The 26065-nt window shown below is 41.4% G+C and overlaps 1 protein-coding gene across 2 annotated transcripts in view; it reads right to left on the minus strand.

Annotated features, from left to right (window-relative positions):
• Positions 1-4936: 4936 nt before the first annotated feature.
• PAK1 (p21 (RAC1) activated kinase 1) overlaps positions 4937-26065 on the minus strand; it is an 85002-nt gene continuing 63873 nt past the window's right edge. The window contains exons 9-15 of one of the 2 annotated variants that reach the window (XM_027083486.1): positions 25654-25766; positions 19640-19757; positions 15297-15396; positions 14077-14273; positions 10930-11067; positions 7890-7932; positions 4937-6274 (exon numbers count right to left, since the gene is read on the minus strand). In XM_027083486.1, the coding sequence (XP_026939287.1) occupies positions 6141-6274; positions 7890-7932; positions 10930-11067; positions 14077-14273; positions 15297-15396; positions 19640-19757; positions 25654-25766 (843 nt within the window). In that variant the 3' untranslated portion in view covers positions 4937-6140. The remainder of the gene's footprint in view (positions 6275-7889; positions 7933-10929; positions 11068-14076; positions 14274-15296; positions 15397-19639; positions 19758-25653; positions 25767-26065) is intronic. The other variant, XM_027083485.1, reaches the window with a different exon arrangement.

Genomic DNA, 26065 nt, shown 5'->3' on the forward strand with positions numbered 1-26065 from the left:
AAAACATCTATAACTGGCCCAACATAATCACCTTAACAGGAACCCAGGAGTAGCCCCATCACCACCAATCTCCTTGCTCCATGGTCCCATAGTAGTTGGACTGCATTTACTTACACCCAGAGGTGAGGACACCTAGCACAATGCTAGGTGGCAAGGTTTACAATAATATCAAATGCAGAATAAAGATACTACTGTGACCTCAGTTGGATGGGCCACCACTACCCAGACTCATGGCGTAGCAGTGCCTTCAGGTTGGATCTGCTCACTCTTAGTACAGGGTATTGTGCAGACTTCCCAACTACCAAAGAGAATCAGGGTTTAGGAAAAAGTGCAGAGGTGTAGAAAGGAACATCTAGGTTCAGGTCCATGTACTACTCCAGTTATTTCCCCATCCCCTAACTCCTGGGTCCCTAACAGATGGCTGAGAGCATATAGACCCTTGCAGGGTTTGCTGGGCAGAATTCTAAGATGGCCCTTCTACGGTCTGAATGTGTCCCTCTCCCCCAAATTCATATGTTGGAATCCTAATGCCCAATGTGATGGTATTAGGAGGTGGGCCCTCTGGAGGTGCTTAGGTCACGAAGGTGGAGCCCTGATGAATGTGATTAGTGCTCTTATAAAAGAGACCCCATAGAGCTCCCTAACCCCTTCCACTATGTGAGGACACAGAGAGAAATTGGCAGTCTGCAACCTAGAAGAGGGCCTTCACCAGGACCTGATCATACTGACACCATGATCTTAGACTTCCTAGCCTCCAGAACTGAGAAATAAATTTCTGTTGTTTATAAGCTACCCAGTCTGTGGTATTTTGTTATAGCAGCCCAAACAGACTAAGACAGCCCCCCAATATTCCCTGCCTTTGGTATACATGTACCTTTTCCCAGTTGTTCAATACATACAGTAATATAGGTACTATAGTGAAGGGATTTTGCAGATATAATTAAGTTCCCAAATCAGTTGACTTTAAGATAGGGTAATTATCTAATTAAGGCTGACCTAATCATGTAAGCCCTTTAAAAGCAGTTTTCTCTGGCTAGTTGCCAAAGTGGATGTCAAAGAGCTATGTTCTAGCTGGTATAGAAGAAAGCAAACATTCATTTTATGAACTGCCTATGGGGGCCATGTGGCAAGAAACTTCAGGCAGCCTCTAGGAGCTGGGTCCTCCGCTGACAGCAAGAAAATGAGCACCTCAGGAACTTCTCTGGTGGCGCAGTGGTTAAGAATCCGCCTGCCAATGCAGGGGACATGGGTTCGAGCCCTGGTCTGGGAAGATCCTATATGCCACGGAGCAACTAAGCCCATGTGCCACAACTACTGAGCCTGCAAGCCACAACTACTGAAGCCCACGCGCCTAGAGCCCCTGCTCCCCAACAAGAGAAGCCACAGCAGTGAGAAGCCCATGCACTGCAACAAAGAGTAGCCCCTGCTCGCTACAACTAGAGAAAGCCTGCATGTAGCAATGAAGACCCAACACAGCCAAAATAAATAAATTTAAAAAAAAAAAAGAAAAGAAAATGAGGACCTCAGTCCTACAACTACAAAAAAATGAATTCTACCAACAACCAGTGAGCCTGGAAGATGACTCCAAGCCCCACATGAACTACAGCCCTGGCTAACACCTGGACTTTCAGCCTGATGAGACCTTGAACAGAAAAACCAGCTGGAACCGAGCAGAACCCTGCGCCCCCCTCCCAAGTACAAATCCCCTCTATGTCTCCTGCCTCTTCTTTATAGAAAAGCTGAAGTCTCCAGGCCTTCCTGAGTCACAAAAGAGTAGGCTCAAGGAGCTAATGATTAGGACAACAGAATCACAGACTCAGTGTTTGATGCACATTCCTGAGTTGTTTTACAGACACTGTAACTGCCACCAGAGGGAAAAAGCTAACTGCATGATGATCAGACTGCAGCCATGACATGAACTGCTCCATCTTGAGCAATATTGAATCTATGGCTAGCACAATTCCAAGAACTGGCCTTAAGAGAATGGGATTAACACTATTGCTCATAATAATCTATATCCTTGTGGGCATCAAAATAATTTAGCTTGTTCTGCCTTTCTATGTAAATGAGCAACTACAATGGTCAGCAAAGAGATGGTACAGACCCACGTCAACATCTTCCACTCTAAGAACATGACGCCCTATTTCAGCGTGAAGAAGTTACAGAAGACCGACCTTCACTCATAATCCCATAGAAATGGAACGATGTTCTGACAAACGGGGATTTGTAAGCAGCTTTTGGCAGGAAAGAGCTCTTTGCAGGAAAAAGCTCTCCGCAGGAGGCACCCTTTTGTCTTGTCACTAACCTTAAACCAGGCACCCCCATGCTCTACTCACCTCTGGCCCTAGCACACCTTTCAGATCTTTTGATCCCACAATACCTTGCCTAATCTCTTGGTTCTTTCTGTAGATCAAAGAGGTAGAAATGAAGTAATTAACAGATGACCAGATCTCTTCCCTAGGTTCCCCTTCAGTAATATTGTGAACAAACTCTGTGAACAAGATAGCATCTAAAGAAAAATCACAAGAAGTCAACAAGCCAGCACACAAGCCTGCACAGTGTGGGATGGCGATGACTCTGACCTCCATCTCAACGGTTAACTGAGATTATGTCCCTTTTTCCCTTTAAAAACTTTCATGGCTGAGCGGAATCTTTGGAGATGTTTTTTGGGGAACAATGAATCCACCAGCTCCCCGGATTGCTGGCATTCTGATTAAAAGCAACTTTCCTTTCTACCAACATCTGTCTCTTTCTCTCGAGTATTGATTTTTGAGCAACAACCAGATGGACCTGATTCGGTAAAACAGCCACATCATGCTCCAACTTCTGACCTATAGAAACTGTGAGACAATCTGTGTTGTTTTAAGCCACGATGTTTGTGGTAATTTGTTATGCAGTAATAGAAAACTAACACATAGGGGACAGATGTGTTCAGTACTCATATAGAATTAGACAAGCAGTGATTGTCTATGAGTAGAGAGTTTCAGAGTTCTGTTTCCACACTCTGCAGGCAAGGAAAGGCATGGAAATATGCGGTTAAGCTGCATGGACCTGAAGAATATTCCATTATCTGAGTGGATGTCTAGATATACCAGTAGTAAATGTTACCAAACAAAAGTTTGAGTGTCAGACACACAGTAAGGCCAAACAAATCGAAACATGAGAGTCTGGAGCAGAGAAAGGCTTATTGCAGAGCCAAGCAAGAATGGGTGGCTCGTGCTCAAAAACCCCGAACTCCCCATGGGTTTTTGGAGAAAAGTTTTTACAGGCAAAATTTGGGGTGAGGGCTGAAGGGTTATGTGACTTCTTCTCATTGGTTGGTGGTGAGGTAACAGGTTGATGTTCCAGGAATCTTGCGCTCAGCCTGTACCATCCTCCACCTGCATGGGGGCCTTAGTTCCTGCAGAAGAACTCAAAGATGTTGTTACGTATATCCCTTGAGGAGGAACCAGGATCCTGCTTTAATGGCTACATTACAGTTTCTTTTTTTTTGGCTGTACTGCACAGCATGTGGGATCTTAGTTTCCCAGCCAGGGATCAAACCCACACCCCCTGCATTAGAAGTGTGAAGTCTTAACCACTGGACCACCAAGGAAGTCCTGCACTACAGTTTCTTGATTCTTCCTCCTTTGTTTCTGCATTTCCTTACTTCACTGATTAGAAACTGTTTAATCTGCTCTTTGGAACTCAGTAAGGTCTAGAAGGCTGAAGCCTTGATCCTGCAAATAAGAAAGGAGGGGACATGGAACTGCTTTTGTGCCCAAGTGGGCCCCACAGGGTCCTGTTCGGTTTCATAAACAGTCATCCCTCTAATGCTTAAACTGAGTGTTGGAAAGTTCACAGGACAGCCAACACTGGGGTTTTAAAACCCAACCAATCAGATAACTCTAAGATTCCAGAGGGGTAATTAACTAACAATTCCTCAGCCCTCATCAGACTAACCAGTTTACTTCTGCAATCTCAAAGTAAGGAGGTACAATCTTTGGGTCTTCATCATTCCTGTCTTCTGATGGGCCATACCATCATCTAACATTCCTTCTACCTTATACATAAGCAATCCAATTGTACTTGTCCTTTCAGTAACTGCATGGAGGTTCTCCTGTGCCTGTGTGTTATTTTTCATAATATCGGGGGTCACCAATCATCACTTTTGACCCCTTAATCTAAAAGCCATAACCACATAGCTTTATAAGAGTTGTTGGCTCACTCAGTCCTCACTGGAGTTACCTCCTTCGCTTGGAGGTGGGGATGGGGAGTGTGACGGTTAGTTCTGCCAACTTGTCTGGGAAGCCCATTATCTGGTTAAATGTTATTTCTGGGTGTGTCTTTGAGGGTGTATCCAGAAGAGTTTAGCATTTGAATTGATGGACTGAATAAAGCAGATGGCCCTCCCCAATGTGGGCATCATCCAATTAGTTGATGGCCTGAATAGAACAAAAAGGGAGAGGAAGGCTGCTCTCTGACTATACAGCTGGGACATTGATCTCTGTCTGACTATACAACTGGGATATTGATCTTCTCCTGCCCTCAGTGCTCCTGGTTTTCAGGCATCAGACTTGGACTAGAATCTACACCATGGCTCTCTGGCTGTCTGGCCTTCAAACTACACCACTGGCTTTCACGGGTCTCCAACTTGCAGATGCAGATCATGGGACTTCTCACCCTCCACAACTACCTAAGCCAATACCTTATGATATACGAACATTTTTGGCCCATTTCTCTTAATTAAATTATATTTTCAAGTGTTAAGAATAAAGAATACACACTGAAGTATATAGTGGTAAAGGGGCAGCTTATCTGCAACTTAATCTCAAATGATTCCGGAAGTAAAAAAAATTTTTTTTTCCCTTAACTTTCAAAATATCAAAATAAAAAATTAGAAAAGAAAGGAAGGGGAGAAGGAAGGAAAGAAACAAAGAAAGGCATACTCCAAGTAGAATATTTTCATCTCCTTTTATTGAAGGAAATAAAACTTGTGCTGCAGAGGCAGTAGTACCTCAGAGCATGACAAGGTAGCCATTGGGGCTGACATGACAAGCCATAGTGCTGGCCAGGGGTCCTACCATAATGGGAGGACCAAAACCACAAAGATAGCAGGAGGTAGCAAACATCCCCAACACCCAGTGCAGGCATTTCCATTTGCAGAGAGCTTGGCCATGCATTGTAAAAAACAGGGTCCCCTCACAGCTGGCAGACTATCATCTCAGGCCAACAAATCCATCCAAAACTAACACGTAGCCTCAGATTTGGAGATCGTTCCCTTTGACCCAAAGATTCAGGCCATCAGAAGATCTGAGTTAATCTTTTAGCTCTTTATTGCTGATGGAAAAAGAGGCTGAGTTCTTGAAACATCACATAGGTATAGCTGGACAGGTGCTGACGCCCAGCCTTGTTCTAAAAGCAGCTACATTTTTTTCCCTGACTTTTCACACTGCTCTCACCCAGCATGTGCTCTAGGAAACCTCTCAACGTTCTAAACAAGGACAGAATGAGGGCAGCAGCCTAGGGGGATTTAGGGAGTCAAAAGCTGCTACACAGCCAAGACCATTTCACAGGAAATAGCGTGGGGAACACTATTGGGTCAAGATCCTCCCAAACAGCTGCTAGAAGCATACACAAAGAAAAATGTGGTAGCTCTCCCTCCCACATCAGGATCAGCTGTGCCAAAGTCATGGTCCAGAAAAAAAGAGCCATTTCATGTCCCTGGAAGAATATCAACCTCCATGGCATTTCTCAAGTTATTCCAATTTTCAAGTACAATAGTGTGTTTGGGCAGTTTTGAAATAGAAAAGCAAGCACTAAAGAAAAATCTCAACCGACTGCAAACTGATAATGTTATAAAGCCAAAAATTTATACAGTCAAGAACTGATGGGTGGAGGAAGGATTTTGCTATGTAGAAACAGGAGTCCAAGGGTTTATTCCTATAAGCCCTTGATCATAAACCACCCTCGCATCCACAGATTGGGAGCAAATTCCTTATTTTAAAATGGCCATCATCTGATTAGTCAACTGCAGTTCTCTTCGATGCTGGACACATGGTTTTCAAGGATCAAAGTCTTGAGAGCACTAGATCAGGAAAGGGGAGGAGCAAGACAAGGAAGAGCATCAGGGGCTGGAATTTCCGAAATGAGCATTTACTTCACAGAAGGCGTGGCACAATGAGGCTGGGGTGATGTGGTTTTAGTGATTGTTCTTGGTTGCCTCCTTTGCGGCAGCAATCAGTGGAGTGAGGCTGGAGAGGGGCTTGGCAATCTTCAGGAACTGATGCTAAAGAGGAGAAAAAGAACAAAAGACACATGACAATTTACCATTCTTCCTCAGCAACCATTACAAGATGATAAGGGCATCCATGTTTGCACAAGGTGCTGCCTGGAGAGCTTCAGATCATCATCCCCAAATTGAAGCATATCTTTAAAAGATAACATATCATTTTGGAGAACTGTTTGGCAGTATCTACCTACAGCTAAATACACGTTTATCCTATATCCCAGCAATTCCACTTCTAGATATATTTCCAAGAGAAATGAGCTTGTGAATCCACCAGAAGACACAAACAAAAATGCTCATAGCAGCTCTACTTATTACAGTCATAACTGAAAAGAACCCAAATGTCCAAGATAATGGAAGAATGAATAATATATTTATATAATACCACACAAAAATTACAGAACAAAAAAGAATAATTGATACACTAACAACAGGATGAATCTCACAGACATTATGTTGCATGAAAGAAGCCAGACACAAGAGAGCTCATATTGTATGATTCTATTTTATATTAGGTAAGACCAAACTATGGTGATAATCAGAATAATAATCAGCTCAGAGGGAAGGTTATTAATTGATCATGACCCAATGGTACATTGCAATACTGCATTTCAGGAGCATTGATCTAGCAATTTGTTGTTCTATCCTTGAATCTAGTAAGGCTAATTAACCCAGGAAGGACTTCAATGGCTTGGTTCTTTCCCAAACCACTTTCACTGGGCTGTACTTTGGGCCACACCCACAACTATTAAAGAAGACCATTTTGGAGAAAACACCATATGAAACCTCTTTTTACGTTTTCAGTAAAAAACATTATGGAAAACGATTCTTTATGTAACTCAGAGCCTCTTAACTGTAAATGACTTTTCTTACATTTACTAGTGAAAAAGCTTTGTGTCTTGAGGATGTAGGATGTTTCTTCCATTTGATAAGAAACATAGGAACTAACATATTTCCTTTTCTGTCCTCGCTACCAGGAAACTAAGAACCAAATCTGATGTTTAAACAAAACTATTTAACTCAAATGATTAGCATATTTGATTCTTCTGCCATCCTCATAAGTCTCTTTATTAATCATATTGTATATGTATATACACACACATATAGACATATTTACACATATTCTTTGCTGGAAGTGCTTCAACTTCTTTTTGGACAGAGATAGGATATAAAGAGGTACTGAGAGCAAGAAGTTACTATTACTACAAAAGGAATAAAAGATCTTGGCTAAATCATGAAGATATGAATTCAAACATAAAACCCTATGTATTTCTGTCCATATATGTGTTTTCACAGGAGACAAAGATGTGAAGCTTTCATGATTTAAGACTCTGAAAGTCATGGTTTTGAATATTTACAATGTACAGTAACAAATTAAAGAGTCAGTGTTCTCAGATCACATGTTTATACAACTCCCCTCCCAGCTGAGAAAGCAGCATGATCCAACACCCAACTGGGAGGCCTCAATTTCCTTCTCTGTGTAATGAACAAAGCAGATGAGATAAGCCCTAAGGTCTTTCAAGTTTTAACACTGAGCCAAGCAGTGGCCAAGAGCACACACACTTGAGAGCCAAATAGACATAGGTTGACATCCTGGATCCACTGCTTATCAGCTACATAATCATGGAAAAGTTACTAAACACTTGAAACCTCAGTTGCCTCACCTGTAGAAATGGGAAAACAAGAATCTATTAACTTACAATGTTTTTAAAAAGAATAGATGAAAAAATATATAAAGTCCTTAGTGCCTAGAATGTGGTAAAAATTCAACATAATGTATTTATTAGTAGTTATATTATATCAGGAAGGAAACTCTAGAAGGCATTCATCTTTCAAAAACTATATTTTAATACCTAATTAACAATATCATCTTGAGGCTTAGAATAGTATTTGCACATTTCCCAAAGCTTAGGGTTTCCAGAACAAACCTCATATAGAAGGCAAAGGATCCTATATTATACTGCCTGTTTTAAGGGGGTTTTATTCCCAAAGGATGCTAGAAACTAATGGGTTACACTTGGCAGAACTCAGATCTCATATCTAATAGACCAGTGCTCTGTAGTCAGTTACTCTGATTACAAAGAGGTGCTAAATATATTCCAGAGGGTAACATTTCAATGAAGGTTTAAGCAAACCCATTTAATTCAACAAGTATTTTCTGAATACCTATATTTTATTGAAGTGTAGCTGATGTACAATGTTATATAAATTACAGGTGTACAATATAGTGATTCACAATTTTTTTTTTTTTTTGCGGTACACAGGCCTCTCACTGTTGTGGCCTCTCCCGTTGCGGAGCATAGGCTCCGAACGCGCAGGCTCCGGACACGCAGGCTCAGCGGCCATGGCTCACGGGCCCAGCCACTCCGCGGCATGTGGGATCTTCCCGGACCGGGGCACGAACCCGTATCCCCTGCATCAGCAGGCGGACTCCCAACCACTGCGCCACCACGGAGGCCCCACAATTTTTTTTAACATCTTTATTAGAGTATAATTGCTTTACAATGGTGTGTTAATTTCTGCTGTATAACAAAATGAATCAGCTATACATATACATATATCCCCATATCCCCTCCCTCTTGCGTCTGCCTCCCACCCTCCCTATGCCACCCCTCTAGGTGGACACAAAGCACCGAGCTGATCTCCCTGTGCGACGCAGCTGCTTCCCACTAGCTATCTATTTTATATTTGGTAGTGTATATATGTCCATGCTACTCTCTCACTTCGTCCCAGCTTACCCTTCCCCCTCTCTGTGTCCTCAAGTCCATTCTCTGTCTGCATCTTTATTCCTGTCCTGCCCCTAGGTTCTTCAGAACCATTTTTTTCTTAGATTCCGTATATATGTGTTAGCATACGGTATTTTTCTCTGACTTACTTCACTTAGCATAGTATCCTCCAAATCCATCCATGTTGTTATAAATGGCAAGATTTCATTCTTTTTATGGTTGAGTAGTATTCCACTGTATGGAATATTCTTTATCCATGCATCTGTTGATGGACACTTAGGTTGCTTCCATATCTTGGCAATTGTAAATAGTGCTGCTATGAATATTGGGCTGCATGTATCTTGTCAAATTAGTGCTTTTGTTTCTTTCATATATATACCCAGGAGTAGAACCATTGGGTCATATGGTAGTTCTATTTTGAGTTTTTTAAGAAACTTCCATACTGTTTTCCATATTGGCTGCACCAATTTACATTCCCACCAAGAATGTAGGAGGGTTCCCTTTTCTCCATACCCTCTCCAGCATTTATTATTTGTGTTCTTTTTGATGATGGCCATTCTGACAGATACGAGGTGATATCTCATTGTGGTTTTGATTTGCATTTCCCTGATGCTTAGTGATGTTGAGCATCTTTTCATGTGCCTGTTGACCATCTGCATTTCCTCTTTGGAGAAATGTCTATTCAGGTCTTCTGCCCATTTTTTAACTGGGTTGTTTTGGGGTTTTTTTGCTGAGTTGTATGAGCTGTTTATATAGTTTGGATATTAACCCTTTATCAGTCATATCACTCGCAAATGTTTTCTCCCACTGAATACCTATTTTGAGTCAGGTCTCAGGTATAAGAGGAGACAACAGATTAATAAGATAGAAGTTATAATCTAGTAAGAAAGACAGAATTGTTCATAACTAACTTTAATGTGGTACAGTATGGTAGGTCCTGCCCTGCCCTGACCAGTTGCTCTTCGTCCTCATAATACGAAAGTAACTGACTATGAAAGCCTACAAATTAATCATTGTCATTAAGTTGCATGTGATACTTATTAAAGCACCAGTTGGCACTGTAGTAAAATAACACTAGGAATGAGAAATTGTACCCGAGACATAAATGTTAAATACAAATAATGTGGTCAGCTAAAAGCAGTTTTTACAACCATATGAAATAATTATGCTGTAATTTCAGGATTAAGCTGGTGGAGTATAATAGGCTTGGTAAACCCCCAGCTCCAGGTTCCCCACAGCCTGGCAGGATCTTACTCCAAACAAGCAGACTATATGGGACTTCCCTGGCAGTCCAGTGGTTAAGACTCTGCACTTCCACTGCAGGGGGCGTGGGTTCGATCCCTGGTCAGGGAACTAAGATCCTGCGTGCTGCGTGGTGCAGCCAAAAATTTTATAAACAAACAAACAAACAAGCAGACTATCACCCCCACCATCTGAGAGGGTTTCCAATGAAGAAACTGGGAAGACTTGAAAAGCTGCACTAACTATCCTCTAAACTAATGCCCTCTGATATACTGAAAATCTATCTTTTGAGCTTATCCCAGTAAAATATAACTTGTATAAGATTTGAACATCAAAGAGTTTCTTCTCATTAAGACTCACTCAAACTCTGCCAGACTAATTCAGGCAGAACAAAACAGGCACCAGAGGAAGATACAAGCAAAGCTCAACAGGAGCTCAGAAAGTAACTCTATAAGATACAGCCTAGGAGAATGTACAGAGTTTTAATAGGCTGAAGAAGAGCCTAAGGGAATAACATGAGCAAAGGCCCAAGGATAAAGATGAGGGAACTAGGAATACAAATTGAGCATGGGATGTGCTAGGACAGAAGCTTAGTTCTATAACAGCCAGTACCTCACAGACAAAAATGAAGCAAAAAAAGCCTTGGTTTAGTGATTTCCCGAATTAGGTGCTTCCCTGCATAGGGACAGTTACCTGCAACAGCTCTTTAGCTGAACCTCTCTTCTCCACATCCATTTCAAGACAGCGGTTCAGAAAGTCTCGGAAGATAGCTGACAGCTTCTCTGGGTTCTGAAGCTCCGGGGTCCCATTGGTGGCGATGAGGTACAAGGCCTGGCAATACAAACAGAGAATTGCCTTGGGCTCCAACTGAGGTTCTCTCTTGGTCCCCAGACAGGCCCTCTAGAAATATGGTCAGCTGCTTTCTGCCTTCAGAACACAAAGAGGCAGCTTTGGTATACTGGGAAGAATATGAGTTAAGGGTCAGGTTTAACATTTAAAGGCCATGTAACCAGGTGCAAGGCAGTGAACTTCCAACTTCTTCATCTGTAAAACAGGGATGATAAAAGTGCCTATCTCACACGTCTGAAAAATAAAACAAGATAGTATATTAAAAGCACTCTGTAAGCTTATGAAGTGTTACTGACCCAAGGGTTTATTATTATCCTTGATTATAGATCTAAATGGTTTATTATTCATTTAGCCTGATGATTTAAACACCTGCCCACTTGCTGAAGGAAATTATTCCTGGTGCCATCACTTCAGTCATCTAAAAACTCATCTCTTCTAGCAGGACAGAAATATGTATAAAGGAAGCGTTCTGTAAAGGAGCAACCTGTTTCACTGTTGCCATCCTGGTCCCCTAACATGAAGTATCTCCTGGGAAAGGTAAAGAAAAACACAGTCAAACTAAACCTTTTAAAGCACTCAGCACTTTAATTCATAAAGTGTTTACACAAATACTGTCTCACTTAATGACCACAATAACTCTGGGTAATAGGCAGGGCAAGAATTATCATCCCCATTTCACAGATAAAGCCCAGAAACATAAAGAAATATGCCTGGAATCATGCTGGTTACACAAGTTCATGTCCTCTGACTCTACTCCCAATCTTAGTTCTGTCACGCCCTACTGATATCATTTTCAAGGCCACTCTAAGGTGGCAGAAGATGAGCGGCATGTGGATCCACCAGGCAAAACTGGGGGCCGAGGGTAGAAACTACGAAGGTAGTTTTACTTTGGTACACTAAAGCACTTTTCAATAATCAGAGCTATCCAACGAAGATTAGATGACCACCTATCAGTGACAATGCACAGGGAATTCCTGCACTGAATGGGAGGTTGGAATAAACAACGAAATGAAAACAATAAAAATAACTCTCACCTTTGCCCATGATCAAAATTACCAACCTACTTGCATCTGTATTCACATACCCTGCTTTCCCTCTCCTATTACAACGGATAAATTGGGCATATTCTAATCTAATGCTCTTCACTTCAGTACTTGATCCAACCCCCTTCATCTACTTAAGGACATCACTCCTACAGATGTCACTTCTCTTTTTTTTTTTTTTTTTTGCGGTACGTGGGCCTCTCACTGTTGTGGCCTCTCCCGTTGTGGAGCACGGGCTCCGGACGCACAGGCTCAGCGGCCATGGCTTACAGGCCTAGCTGCTCCGCGGCATGTGGGATCTTCCTGGACCGGGGCACGAACCCGCGTCCCCTGCATTGGCAGGCGGACTCTCAACCACTGCACCACCAGGGAAGCCCATGTCACTTCTCTCTTGAACATGACCATTTTCCTCTCCACTAGATCAGTCCCATCTGCACAAAAACATGCTATAATAATATCTTAAAAAAAAAAAAAAAAGGGACCTCCCTGGTGGCATGGTGGTTAAGAATCCACCTGCCAACGCAGGGTAGACGGGTTTGAGCCCTGGTCCGGGAAGATCCCACATGCTGCGAAGCAACTAACCCCGTGCGCCACAACTACTGAGCCTGCACTCTAGAGCCCGTGAGCCACAACTACTGAGCCCGCATGCCACAACTACTAAAGCCTGCACACCTAGAGCCTGTGCTTCGCAACAAGTGAAGCCACCACAATGAGAAGCCCACGCACCACAACAAAGAGTAGCTCCTGCTCATTGCAACTAGAGAAAGCCCCCGTGCAGCAACGAAGACACAACACAGCCATAAACAAACAAACAAACAAACAAACAAACCCTCCCTCGACTCCACTTTAATATATTGCTCCACTGTTACCTTAACAAAACTCCTTACCTTAAAGCAAAACTCCTTTAAAAGAAAACAACAACGAAAAGTAAAAACTAACTGCTTACACATGCCATCTCAACTTTGCCCACTCTGGTGAATTTACTCTAATTAGGCTTTCATTCCTATCACTCCAGTGAAACTGATTGTCAAAGTCATCAATAACCTTCACACTGGCAAATCTAATGATCATTTCTTAGCGTTATCTTAAATGCAACCTATCAGTCAGGTTTGACACAGTGATTCATCCTCCTTCTCGAAACACTTTGTCCTCTTGGCCTCCAGGACACTTCTCTCAGTTCTCCTACCTGGAAGGCTACTCATTGGCCACTTTGCTAGCTCCTCTAACCTGTTAACATGACAGTATCCCAGGTCTCAGTACTCTTCCCTCACTCCCTAGGTGAGTGATCTCATTATCAACTAGCTCTGATTTTTAAATAAACCAACTATATAATACCTACTAATAAATTTATATTTAGAGTACTGACCTCTCACCCTTGAACTCTGAACTCTTACGCCCAATTCTACTCAGTATTTCCACTTGGATGTTTAATAAACATTTCAAATTAACACAGAACCTTGTCCACTCTGTTCACTCACTTCAGGGACACTGGCCTCCTTGGTTTTCCCTAGAATATATCAAGCACGTTCTCAAAACAAGTTCTTTATATACTTGACACCTGGAAAACTCTTATGTCAGATTAATCTCATGGCTCACTACTTTATTTTCTTCAGATTTCTCCTCAAATAAACTTATAAGAGAAGACTTCATTCTCTACCTAGAATAAAATAGCACACTTCTCCCTCCTTCCCCCCTTACTCTCTTAAGCCACTTACTCTGCTTTTTTTCACAGATCTTATCTTCTGTTACTATATATTAATTTATTATCAGTAGAACGGTTTCTTGCCCATGATAAGAACTCAAATAATCATTGAATAAATGAATGAATGACTGCTAATATACCTTTTCTTTAAGCATTTATACTTTAAATTCAACAGTGCCTAGTTTTTATCCAGAAAAGAGAAATCCAACAGCCCAAACATCTTGATATGGGCCTAGTAACACTCACTCTCAGAGGATTTTCATTAAGGTATGGGGGCTCCCCTTCAATCATTTCGATGGCCATGATGCCCAGGGACCAAATGTCAACCTTAGGCCCATAGGCCTTCCGTGTCACAACCTCTGGTGCCATCCAGTACGGTGTTCCCACCATAGTGCTCCGTTTGCTCTGCTCTGGGGTGATCTGGGCACAGAATCCAAAGTCAGCTGGAAAAAGAAAGGACAAGACAGAAAGGATTTATATGTAGGGTATGCCTTCTGTAAATACTGACTCTGTGCCTACCCCTAGGTATCAAGCTCTGCCTGCATCCTAGCCACTGCATCCCTTGTCTCTCCAAAGCCAGAATCACTTAACTGCCACCTTCAGCTCTTAGCCTGTCTCCTGTTCAACCCTGAAGGAGGAACATAACAAATATCATCTCTGGCTTCCTTACCCCTCCTCAAACCAGAAGCGCTAGGCATTAAAGTCCAAGCCACCCCCTTGCCCCAGTACTGCTTTCTTCTTGAAAATCATTCCCATACACCAGTATCTGGTAACTAGGTCCTTGCTTTATTTCCTGGGCATGAGTCCTGGACTTAAACCCTAATCACCTACAACTAGGCATGGCCCTGCTTTAATAAGTTCCTTACCCTGTGCCCCAGGACAGAGACTGCTAACAGTCCTCCCATAAGCAGCCCATCCACCTGTGACACAACCTGTTTGTCTGGACTATTAGTCCTTACACATTCGAACAAAATGTTCTGCCTGCAGTTCATTCCCATTATATTGCAATTATACATTTATTTAATTATGAGGCCTTCAATAAGAAGGACTGTCTTCTTACTCATTTTTTTCATTCCCAGAGGGCCCAGCATACAACAGACATTTAATAAAAGTTTGCTGAATGAATGACTGAACGAAAGAAGTTACACTAAACTCTTTCTTCTAATTATGTATTTTGTGTTCCCCATACTAGATTGAGAACTACTTAAATACAGGCAAAAGTATCCTCAGCGCCCATCACGGGTCCTAGCACATAGTGGGCATTCAGTAAAGTTTTTTGGCTGAATGTATAAATGAGTGGGAAAAAAAAAGAAATGTCATCCTATATAGTGCTGAGTAATATAAAGTGTCCGCATATCCAAGGAAATACAGATTCTCTGGCGAGTCTTGTAGCTACTCTTATATGATTATCATCCCAGAGGAGACAGGGTCCCACAGGGAAGAGAAGTATTACCACTCCTACTCACTTAGCTTGACGGAGCCATCCATTCCCAACAGGATGTTGTCACTCTTGATGTCTCTATGAATAACTTGGCTCGAATGCAGAAACTCCAAAGCCTGCAGGCACTATTGAAGTGGTGTGGGCAGAGGGAGAAAGAAAGGACATATAATATGAAGACTTAAGAATATCGCTAATCCAACCTGCTCATTTGATGATAACAAAAGTGAGGCCCCAGTGAGTAAAAGGACTTACTCCAAATAAGTGGAAGAGGCAGGTCTGGAACCTAGTCTCCTGTCTCCTAGCTAAGCATTCTTCTAACATTCCGTGCTGCCTTATATCTTTCTTATAATATACTTGACCATACTGTATTATAACATAGCTTGTAATAGTTTTCTTTAAGTACGGGAGTTCCTCCAAAGTATTTTAGAGTTGTTTACAGAACATCAGCACCTTGACAAAGAACCCGAGGCAACAAAAAATAAATACTGAGGAAGAATGGAAGGGATTTCGTAATGAAAAAACTGGAGGAAAGTGAGAGTCACATTTGGGAAACTAGACAAACGGAAATGATATTAGAAGCAGTGAACTTAGGAGGATAATCTTATTTTGGTGAGGAGATAAATTTGTACTGTTTGGGGTATGCTGGTTTTTATATTCCTATAAAGAGTTGCAGACTAACGTCCATAGGCCACTGCAAATGTGAATCTTAGAGTTCTGTAGAGAGGCTGGACTTGAAATAAATGTTTACAAGTCATTCGTGAAGAGGTGATTTTTTTTTTCTTTTTAAGTTATGGTAATGGTTGGAACTGGCAAATGCTATAGGAGATAGAGGAGAAAGAAAAGAACCTTGGAAAATACCCAGACTTAGCAAGCAGAATAAGTAACATAGAGACTGAATGGAACAATGAAAATGCATGGTTCTGACCAACAATATTATTCTAGACAAATCTCTTACTCCCTCTGGGCTACTGGCTATCTCCCAACTGTAAAATGTGGGGATCAGAAAAGATACTCTCAGAGTTACTACTAAATCTACTAGTTTAAGTTCATAACCGAAAGCTAAAATTTTAGGGGCTTCCACTGATTAAAAAACACTAAAAATGCAAACCAGTTAGAAGATACTATTTAAATATTCTCAAATTAATACTTCACTTTCTAAGAACATATCAATGGCTAAATTAAAAACAAACCAATATTCAGAAGCGGCTTTTCCCTGGAAAAGTATGACTTGCTTTCCTAAGGAGGCTAGAGACTTTGGCCTCTGGATGTAAAAAATTATGAACAGGGACTTCCCTGGTGGCGCAGTGGTTAAGAATCCGCCTGCAGGGTCTTCCCTGATGGTGCAGTGGTTGAGTCTGCCTGCCGATGCAGGGTACACGGGTTCGTGCCCCGGTCCGGGAAGATCCCACATACTGCGGAGTGGCTGGGCCCGTGAGCCATGGCCGCTGAGCCTGCACGTCCGGAGCCTGTGCTCCGCAATGGGAGAGGCCACAACAGTGAGAGGCCCGCGTACCGCAAAAAAAAAAAAAAAAAAAATCCGCCTGCCAATGCAAGGGACATGGGTTCAGTCCCTCCTCCAGGAAGATCCCAGATGCCACGGAGCAACCAAGCCTGTGCGCCACAACTACTGAGCCTGTGCTCTAGAGCCCGGGAGCCACAACTACTGAAGGCCACTCACCTAGAGCCCGTGCTCCACAACAAGAGAAGCCACTGCAATGAGAAACCCGTGCACCACAACAAAGAGTAGCCCCCGCTTGCCGCAACTAGAGAAAGCCCACACGCAGCAACGAAGACCCAAAGCAGCCAAAACTTAATTAAATTTAAATTAAATATATAAACAATTTAAAAATTTAATTTAAAAAATATATATTTTAAACAAAATATATTTTGTTTAAATTTAAAAAATATATAAACAAAAAGGATGATTTAAAAAATATATAATTTAAAATATATATAAATTAAAATATTAAATAATTAAATATTTAAATAATTCAATAATTAAATATTTAAATAATTAAATATTTAAATTTAAAAATATATAAACAAAAAGGATGATTTCAAGAAATTGGAACCCTCATGCATTGCCGGTGGGAATATAAAATGGTACAGCCACTGTGGAAAACATTTTGGCCAGTCCTTAATATATTAAATAGAGAGTTGCTGTATGACCAGAATTTCCACTCCTAGGCATATACCCAAGAGAAATGAAAATATACATCCAACCAACAACTTGTACGTGAATGTTCACAGCATCATCCATAACAGCCAAAAAGTGGAAATTACCCAAATGTCCATCAACTGATGGAAAGATAAGTAAATAGAATCTTATTTGCTAATAAAAGGACATATGCTATAACACAGATGAACCTTCAAAACATTATGCTAAGCAAAAGAAGCCAGTCAGATGCACATATTATATGATTCCATTTACATGAAATGCCTGGGACAAGCAAATATATAGAGACAGAAAATAGTTTAGTGGTTGCATAGGGCTGGGAGGGCTGGGAAAGAGGGTGGGGCGGGGTGACTGCTAATAGATACGGAGTTTCGTTTTAGGGTGTCGAAAATGTTCTAAAATTGATTATGGTGATGGCTACATAACTCAATATAATAAAACCCATTAAGTTATACACTTTAAATGGGTGAATAATATGGTATGTGAATTATATCTCAATAAAGGTATTTTTAGAAAGGGGAACTATCTCTATGAGAACTTAAGGATATAGTAATGCCACCTATTTAGGTAACATTTAAATGTTTCTCCAAATGCTTTTTGATCCATATGGTACCCCAAAGGCATATACAGTGTGAATGTTGCAATTTCTAAGATAAATCACTTGAGGCTTATTGATTTCCCCAAGCATACATTTGCATGTATCTCAAACAGTGAAAGTCAGTCCCTGGGGTGACTGAAAAACATCTTAGACATTACAATGGTTGTGGTTTTCCAAAGGTCCCCAGTATATAAACAGATAATACAGTTTATCTATGGTATCAAATTTCATGAAGGGAATGTGATTAGGCAAAAATTTCTTAAAAGGCTCCTGGGTGGGGGAGGGAAGATAATGAAACAAAAGTTGAGAAACACTGCCTTAGTGGTACAGCAAAGAAAAGAAATCAGATCTAAGAATCCCAGGCCTGTGTTAATTCCATTAACCTATGTGTGTATGTGTTCTAGATCCCAGGGTTTTTAATGAAAATATGATCATATTTTCTAGGACAGTATTGATTTCACATGACTTTATCTTTCCTAATATTAATATAAAAGTACATCGCTATGCCTCCAAATCTTGCATCATCAAAACCCAAGCATACTGATCCCCATAAAACTCTGAACCTAATCTTCTAATCACTTAAATCTTCTACTCTCCCTCATTCCCAAACTTTTCTATTATTAGGCTATCAGAAAGTTCCAGTCTCTTATCAGCAAAGCACCCAATATGCTCAACTTCTTCTAATACTCCCCTCATCTTCTTGCTCTAACGAAAATGTGGCTGTCCCCTGAGGACACTGCTTTCCATGGAGGCCTTGCAGAGGTATTTATTTTCCCTTCTTATACAAGCATTTTACAGACTTGAGACATATAATAGCAATGAGGAGAGAGGAGAATACCTATTTAAGCTTTGTTTCCTATTTCTTTTGCCTGGAAGTATTTTACCCTAGATTTTTGTTTGGCTTACTCTTTCATACCATTCAGATCTTTACTTAAATCTACGGCAAAACCTTCCCTGACTACTCTGTCTGAAATAGTACCTCCTCTTGTCACTATCTTTTTTTTTTTTTTTTTTTGCGGTACGCGGGCCTCTCACTGTTGTGGCCTCTCCCGTTGTGGAGCACAGGCTCCGGACCCGCAGGCTCTGCGGCCATGGCTCACGGGCCTAGCTGCTCCGCGGCATGTGGGATCTTCCTGGACCGGGGCACGAACCCACATCCCCTGCATCGGCAGGCGGACTCTCAACCACTGCGCCACCAGGGAAGCCCTGTCACTATCTTTTTATTCTACTTTATTTCCTTCATAGCACATGAATAAAGCAGGAAAGCAGAATAAAAATATGATTAAAACATATACCCATATAAAAGAGGTAAAGGAAAATAAGTGTTCATAGCAGTTATTTTTAAGAGGTTGAAATTATGCGTGATTATGCATATATATACATATGTGTGTATATATATATATTTTGGAACTTTCTAACTTTCAGAATATAGTAATCTTTAAAAACAGGTATAAAAAGAGGATGATGGGAGAGAGTACAACTAATTTCTCCCACCTCTACGTGCCCAGGCTGAGATTCCTTCAGATGCAGAACTTTGAGATATATGGACATGGAGACCATGTCCTGCTCAAGTCTGGTTGGCCACTTGCCTTACCTCACGGCACACAGCTGCAATCTGGCCTTCATCCATGCAGGTTTCTGTTACCACGTCTGTCAAAGAACCTCCAGCCAAATATTCCATGACAACCCATAGCTCATCTCCCACGAGGTAACTGTAGGAGTAAAGATAAAGGGTGAGGAGGAATAGAGTACACTGGACCATAGCAGTGGCTTTCAAAGGATAAGCATATACCAGAGTGACTCTGCATTTCCCTCAGTTCTGGAAGAGTCCAGGGTTCTTTTTTCTAAGGAAAAGCAGAATCTGTGGGACAGGTTCACTAACGTGACATCTCTTAAGGATTCGCCTGGGGAAATCAAAGCACACTGTTCTGTGAAGCCCCAAAAGACAGAACTACAATCACTAGGTTGAAGATATAAACTTATTTCATCACAACACAAAGTAGTACTTCCTAAAATCAGGATGATTCCCACACCTCTCTGCATGAAAGGAGAGAGCATCCAAACATTTGACAAAGATGGGATTTGGAGTCCATCTTACCAATATTAGGGAAAGTCACTAAATCTCCTTTAGAATTCTATTAGATTTGAGATCCATAAGACCCATACTGGGTCTTGTTCAAGATTCCATTCCCAGAAAGTGTGGCACAGTAGATGTCAATATTTACCGAATAATTCAATGAGTGAAATAAAAGATAATTGTAAATGTAAAATGAAGTATTGACTATAAGAGCCATTGAAATGCTGTAGAATTTTATACCCATAGCCATTATGCTGACAATGATCTCCATTTTGAATGTCTCTGATTCTAAGAATGGAATAAATTCAGTAAAGGCTGCAAAACCAAAGCTGCTTCTGGAAGCCAAGGGTTCCCAGTTAGTACTGTATCCCTAGAGAGATTATGGGGCTAACATGAGTTAAAACTGATAGTCTCACTCAGGGACTGGATCACTCAGCTCTATTATGTGATAAACAAAAACGTAACCTAGGAGAGACCTTCAAGATGGTGGAGGAGTAAGACGTGGAGATCACCTTCCTCCCCAAAAATACATTAGAAATACATCTACATGTGGAACAACTCCTACAGAACACCTACGGAATGCTGGCAGAAGACCTGAGACTTCCCAAAAGGCAAGAAACTCCCCACGTACCTGGGTAGGGCAAAAGAAAAAAGAAAAAACAGAGACAAAAGAATAGGGATGGGACCTGCACCTCTGGGAGAGACCTGTGAAGTAGGAAAAGTTTCCATACACTAGGAAGCCCCTTCCCTGGTGGAGACGGGGGTCGGGGGGGGAAGCTTCGGAGCCACAGAGGAGAGCACAGCAACAGGGGTGCAGAGGGCAAAGCGGAGAGATTCCTGCACAGAGGATCAGTGTCGACCAGCACTCACCAGCCCGAGAGACTTGTCTGCTCACCCACCGGGATGGGTGGGGGCTGGGAGCTGAGGCTTGGGCTTCGGGGGTCAGATCCCAGGGAGAGGACTGGGTTTGGCTGTGTGAACACAGCCTGAGGGGGCTAGTACGCCACAGCTAGCTGGGAGGGAGTCCAGGAAAAAGTCTGGACCTGCCTAAGAGGCAAGAGACCATTGTTTCGGGTGTGCGAGAAGGGATTCAGAGCACAGCATAAATGAGCTCCAGAGACGGGTGCAAGCCACAGTTATCAGTGCAGACACCAGACACAGGCATGAAACGCTAAGGTTGGTGCTGCAGCCACCAAGAAGCCTGTGTGCGAGCACAGGTCACTATCTACACCTCCCCTCCCGGGAGACTATGCAGCCCACCACCGCCAGGCTGGCATGATCCAGGGACAACTTCCCTGGGAGAACATACGGCGTGCCTCAGGCTGTGGCAACGTCATGCTGGCCTCTGCCACCGCAGGCTAGCCCCGCATCCCATACCCCTCCCTCCCCCCCAACACCCCGCCCCGGCCTGAGTGAGCCAGAGCCCCCTAATCAGCTGCTACTTTATGCCTGTCCTGTCTGGGTGGGAAAAGATGCCCTCAGGTGACCTACATGCAGAGGTGGGGCCAAATCCAAAACTGAACCCGGGAGTTGTGTGAACAAAGAAGAGGAAGCAAAATCTCTCCCAGCAGCCTCAGGAGCAGCAGATTAAATCTCCACAATCAGCTTGATGTACCCTGCGTCTCTGGAATACCTGAATAGACAACGAATCATCCCAAAATTGAGGTGGTGGACTTTGGGAGCAACTGTAGACTTGGGGTTTGCTTTCTGCATCTAATTTGTGTCTGGTCTCATGTTTATCTTAGTTTGTATTTAGAGTTTATTATCATTGGTAGATTTGTTTATTGATTTGGTCGCTCCCTTCCTCCTTTTTTTTTTATATATATACGTATTTTTTTTCCTTTTTCTCTTTTTGTGAGTGTGTATGCGTATGCTTCCTTGTGTGATTTTGTCTGTATAGCTTTGCTTTTACCATTTGTCCTAGGGTTCTGTCTGTCCGTTTTTTTTGTTTTGTTTTGTTTTAGTATAGTTTTTAGCGCTTGTAGTCATCGGTGGATTTGCTTTTTGGTTTGGTTGCTCTCTTCTTTCTTTCATTACTTTTAATTTTTTTTATTTTTAATAATTTAAATACATTTTTTATTTTAATAACTTTATTTTATTTTATTTTTTTCTTTCTTTCTTTCTTTTTTCCCTCCCTTTTCTTCTGAGCTGTGTGGCTGACAGGATCTTGGTGCTCCGGCCAGGTGCCAGGCCTCTGAGGTGGAAGAGCCAAGTTCAGGACACTGGTCCACCAGAGACTTCCCAGCGCCACGTAATAACAAACGGTGAAGGCTCTCCCAGAGATCTCCATCTCAAAGCTAACAGCTCCACTCAACGACCAGCAAGCTACATTGCTGGACACCCTATCCCAAACAACTAGCAAGACGGGTACACAACCCTACCCATTAGCAGAGAGGCTGCCTAAAATCATAATAAGGTCACAGACACACCAAAACACACCAACGGATGAGGTCCTGCCCACCACAAAGACAAGATCCAGCCTCATGCACCAGAACACAGGCACCAGTCTCTTTCACCAGGAAGCCTACACAACCCACTGAACCAAACATACCCACTGGGGGCAGACACCAAAAACAATAGGAACTGTGAACCTGAAGCCTGTGAAAAGAAGACCCTCAAACACAGTAAGTTAAGCAGAATGAGAAGACAGAGAAACACACAGCAGATGAAGGAGCAAGGTAAAAGCCCACGAAACCAAACAAATGAAGAGGAAACAGGCAGTCTACCTGAAAAAGAATTCAGAGTAATGATAGTAAAGATGATCCAAAATCTTGGAAACAGAATGGAGAAAATACAAGAAACGTTTAACAAGGACCTAGAAGAACTAAAGGGCAAACAAACAATGATGAACAACACAATAAATGAAATTAAAAATTCTCTAGAAGGAATCAATAGCACAATAACTGAGGCAGAAGAACGGATAAGTGACCTGGAAGATAAAATAGTGGAAATAACTACCACAGAGAAGAATAAAGAAAAAATAACGAAAAGAATTGAGGACAGTCTCAGAGACCTCTTGGACAACATTAAATGCACCAACATTCGAATTATAGGGGTCCCAGAAGAAGAAGAGAAAAAGAAAGGGACTGAGAAAATATTTGAAGAGATTATAATTGAAAACTTCCCTAATATGGGAAAGGAAATAGTCAATCAAGTCCAGGAAGCACAGAGAGTCCCATACAGGATAAATCCAAGGAGAAATATGCCAAGACACATATTAATCAAACTATCAAAATTAAATGCAAAAAAAAAAAGTAGTAAAAGCAGCAAGGGAAAAACAACAAATAACAGACAAGGGAATCCCCATAAGGTTAACAGCTGATCTTTCAGCACAAACTCTGCAAGCCAGAAGGGAGTGGCAGGACATATTTAAAGTGATGAAAGGGAAAAAACCTACATCCAAGATTACTCTATCCAGCAAGGATCTCATTCAGATTCGATGGAGAAATTAAAACCTTTGCAGACAAGTAAAATCTAAGAGAATTCAGCACCACCAAACCAGCTTTACAACAAATGCTAAAGGAACTTCTCTAGGCAGGAAACACAAGAGAAGGAAAAGACCTACAATAACAAACCCAAAACAATTAAAATGGTAATAGGAACATACATATCGATAATTACCTTAAATGTAAATGGATTAATGCTCCAACTAAAAGACATAGGCTGGCTGAACGGATACAAAAACAAGACCCATACATATGCTGTCTACAAGAGACCCACTTCAGACCTAGAGACACATACAGACTGAAAGTGAGGAGATGGGAAAAGATATTCCATGCAAATGGAAATCAAAAGAAAGCTGGAGTAGCCATTCTCATATCATACAAAATAGACTTTAAAATGAAGACTATTACAAGAGACAAAAAAGGACACTATATAATGAGCAAGGGATCAATCCAAGAAGAAGACACAGCAATTGTAAATATTTATGCACCCAACATAGGGGCACCTCAATATATAAGGCAAATGCTAACAGCCATAAAAGGGGAAATTGACAGTAACACAATCATAGTAGGGGACTTTAACACCGCACTTTCACCAATGAACAGATCATCCAAAATAAAAATAAATAAGGAAACACATGCTTTAAATGATACATTAAACAAGATGTACTTAATTGATATTTATAGGACATTCCCTCCAAAAGAACAGAATACATGCTCTTCTCAAGTGCTCATGGAACATTCTCCAGGATAGATCATATCTTGGGTCACAAATCAAGCTTTTGGAAATTTAAGAAAATTGAAATCATATCAAGTATCTTTTCCGACCACAATGCTATGAGACTAGATTATCAATTACAGAAAAAAATCTATAAAAAATACAAGCACTTTGAGGCTAAACAATACACTACTAAATAACCAAGAGATCACTGAAGAAATCAAAGAGGAAATCAAAAAAACCTAGAAACAAATGACAATGAAAACACGATGACCCAAAACCTAGGGAAGACAGCAAAAGCAGTTCTACGAGAGAAGTTTATAGCAATACAATCCTACCTTAAGAAACAAGAAACATCTCAAATAAACAACCTAATCTTACACCTAAAGCAATTAGAGAAAGAAGAACAAAAAACCCTCAAACTTAGCAGAAGGAAAGAAATCATAAAGATCAGATCAGAAATAAATGAAAAAGAAATGAAGGAAGCAATAGCAAAGATCAATAAAACTAAAAGTTGGTTCTTTGAGAAGATAAACAAAATTGATAAACTATTAGCCAGACTCAGCAAGAAAAAAAGGGAGAAGACTCAAATCAATAGAATTAGAAATGAAAAAGGAGAAGTAACAACTGACACTGCAGAAATACAAAGGATCATGAGAGATTACTACAAGCAACTATATGCCAATAAAATGGACAACCTGGAAGAAATGGACAAATTGTTAGAAAAGCACAACCTTCCAAAACTGAACCAGGAAGAAATAGAAAATATAAACAGACCAATCACAAGCACTGAACATGAGACTGTGATTAAAAATCTTCCAACAAACAAGGATCAGAGATTTGAATTGACTACAAACTTACCAGGGGTCAACAATGAAACAGAACTCTTAAAAAAAAAAAAAATCAAATCAAGTTCTGTAGTATTTAGAACAAAGGAGGGGTCCCAATGTCTCCGTAATGGTGAAATCTCAAACGAAACTACTGAATGTCACATTTTAAGAGAATGCAGACAAACTAGAAGTTATTCAGCAGGGTAAGCAGGATAAGGAAAGACCTGAGATGCAGAATGATTTAAAGACCTACATGTTTGACTCAGGCAGATGGGCTGAAGGCATTCCCTGGGGTAGAACAAACAGTATCAGGACCAGCTGTGAGAAGCTACAGGGTGGTAGGGTTCAGCCTAACCCAGAATACTGTACAGCAATCAGGGGTGTCCAGCAACATGCAGGGTCATTGGCAGAGAGCCAAACATCACAGATGAATCTTAAATGGAGGCAGTTCTGAGTGCTGGTGTTGCCTTCTCCCCTAAGAGCTCCACCATCCATCCATCCCTAAGGCCCTATCTCTCTGACAGGACTACCACTCCATACCTGTCCAAGTAGTTCACAATATTTGGGTTCTTGTTTTCCCTCATGACCAGGATCTCATTAATAATCAGCTCTTTCTTCGGCTGCTGCTGAAGGTTCATCTGCTTAATGGCCACCTGAAATTAGAGTACATTCAATGTACAACCAGAGTCAGTCAGCATTTACTGAACACCTACTAAGTACCAGACATAAACACTAAGGAGATAGAAATGAGTAAGATATGGTCTTAGCCCTTGAGGAAATCACAGTTCATCTCCGGAGACCAGTGGTACTCAGTGTGAGGTCCCCAGACCAGCAACATCAACATTATCTAGGAATGTGCTACAAACAAAAATTTTCAGCCCCCACATAAACCTACTGAATCAGAAATTCTGTGGGTTGTTTTTTTGGTTTTGCTTTTTTTTTTTTTGCACAA

Source organism: Aethalodelphis obliquidens, unplaced genomic scaffold (genome assembly GCF_003676395.1).
Source record: "Aethalodelphis obliquidens isolate GAN/ISIS:26980383/991018 unplaced genomic scaffold, ASM367639v1 scaffold50, whole genome shotgun sequence".
Taxonomy (NCBI): Eukaryota; Metazoa; Chordata; class Mammalia; order Artiodactyla; family Delphinidae; genus Aethalodelphis; species Aethalodelphis obliquidens.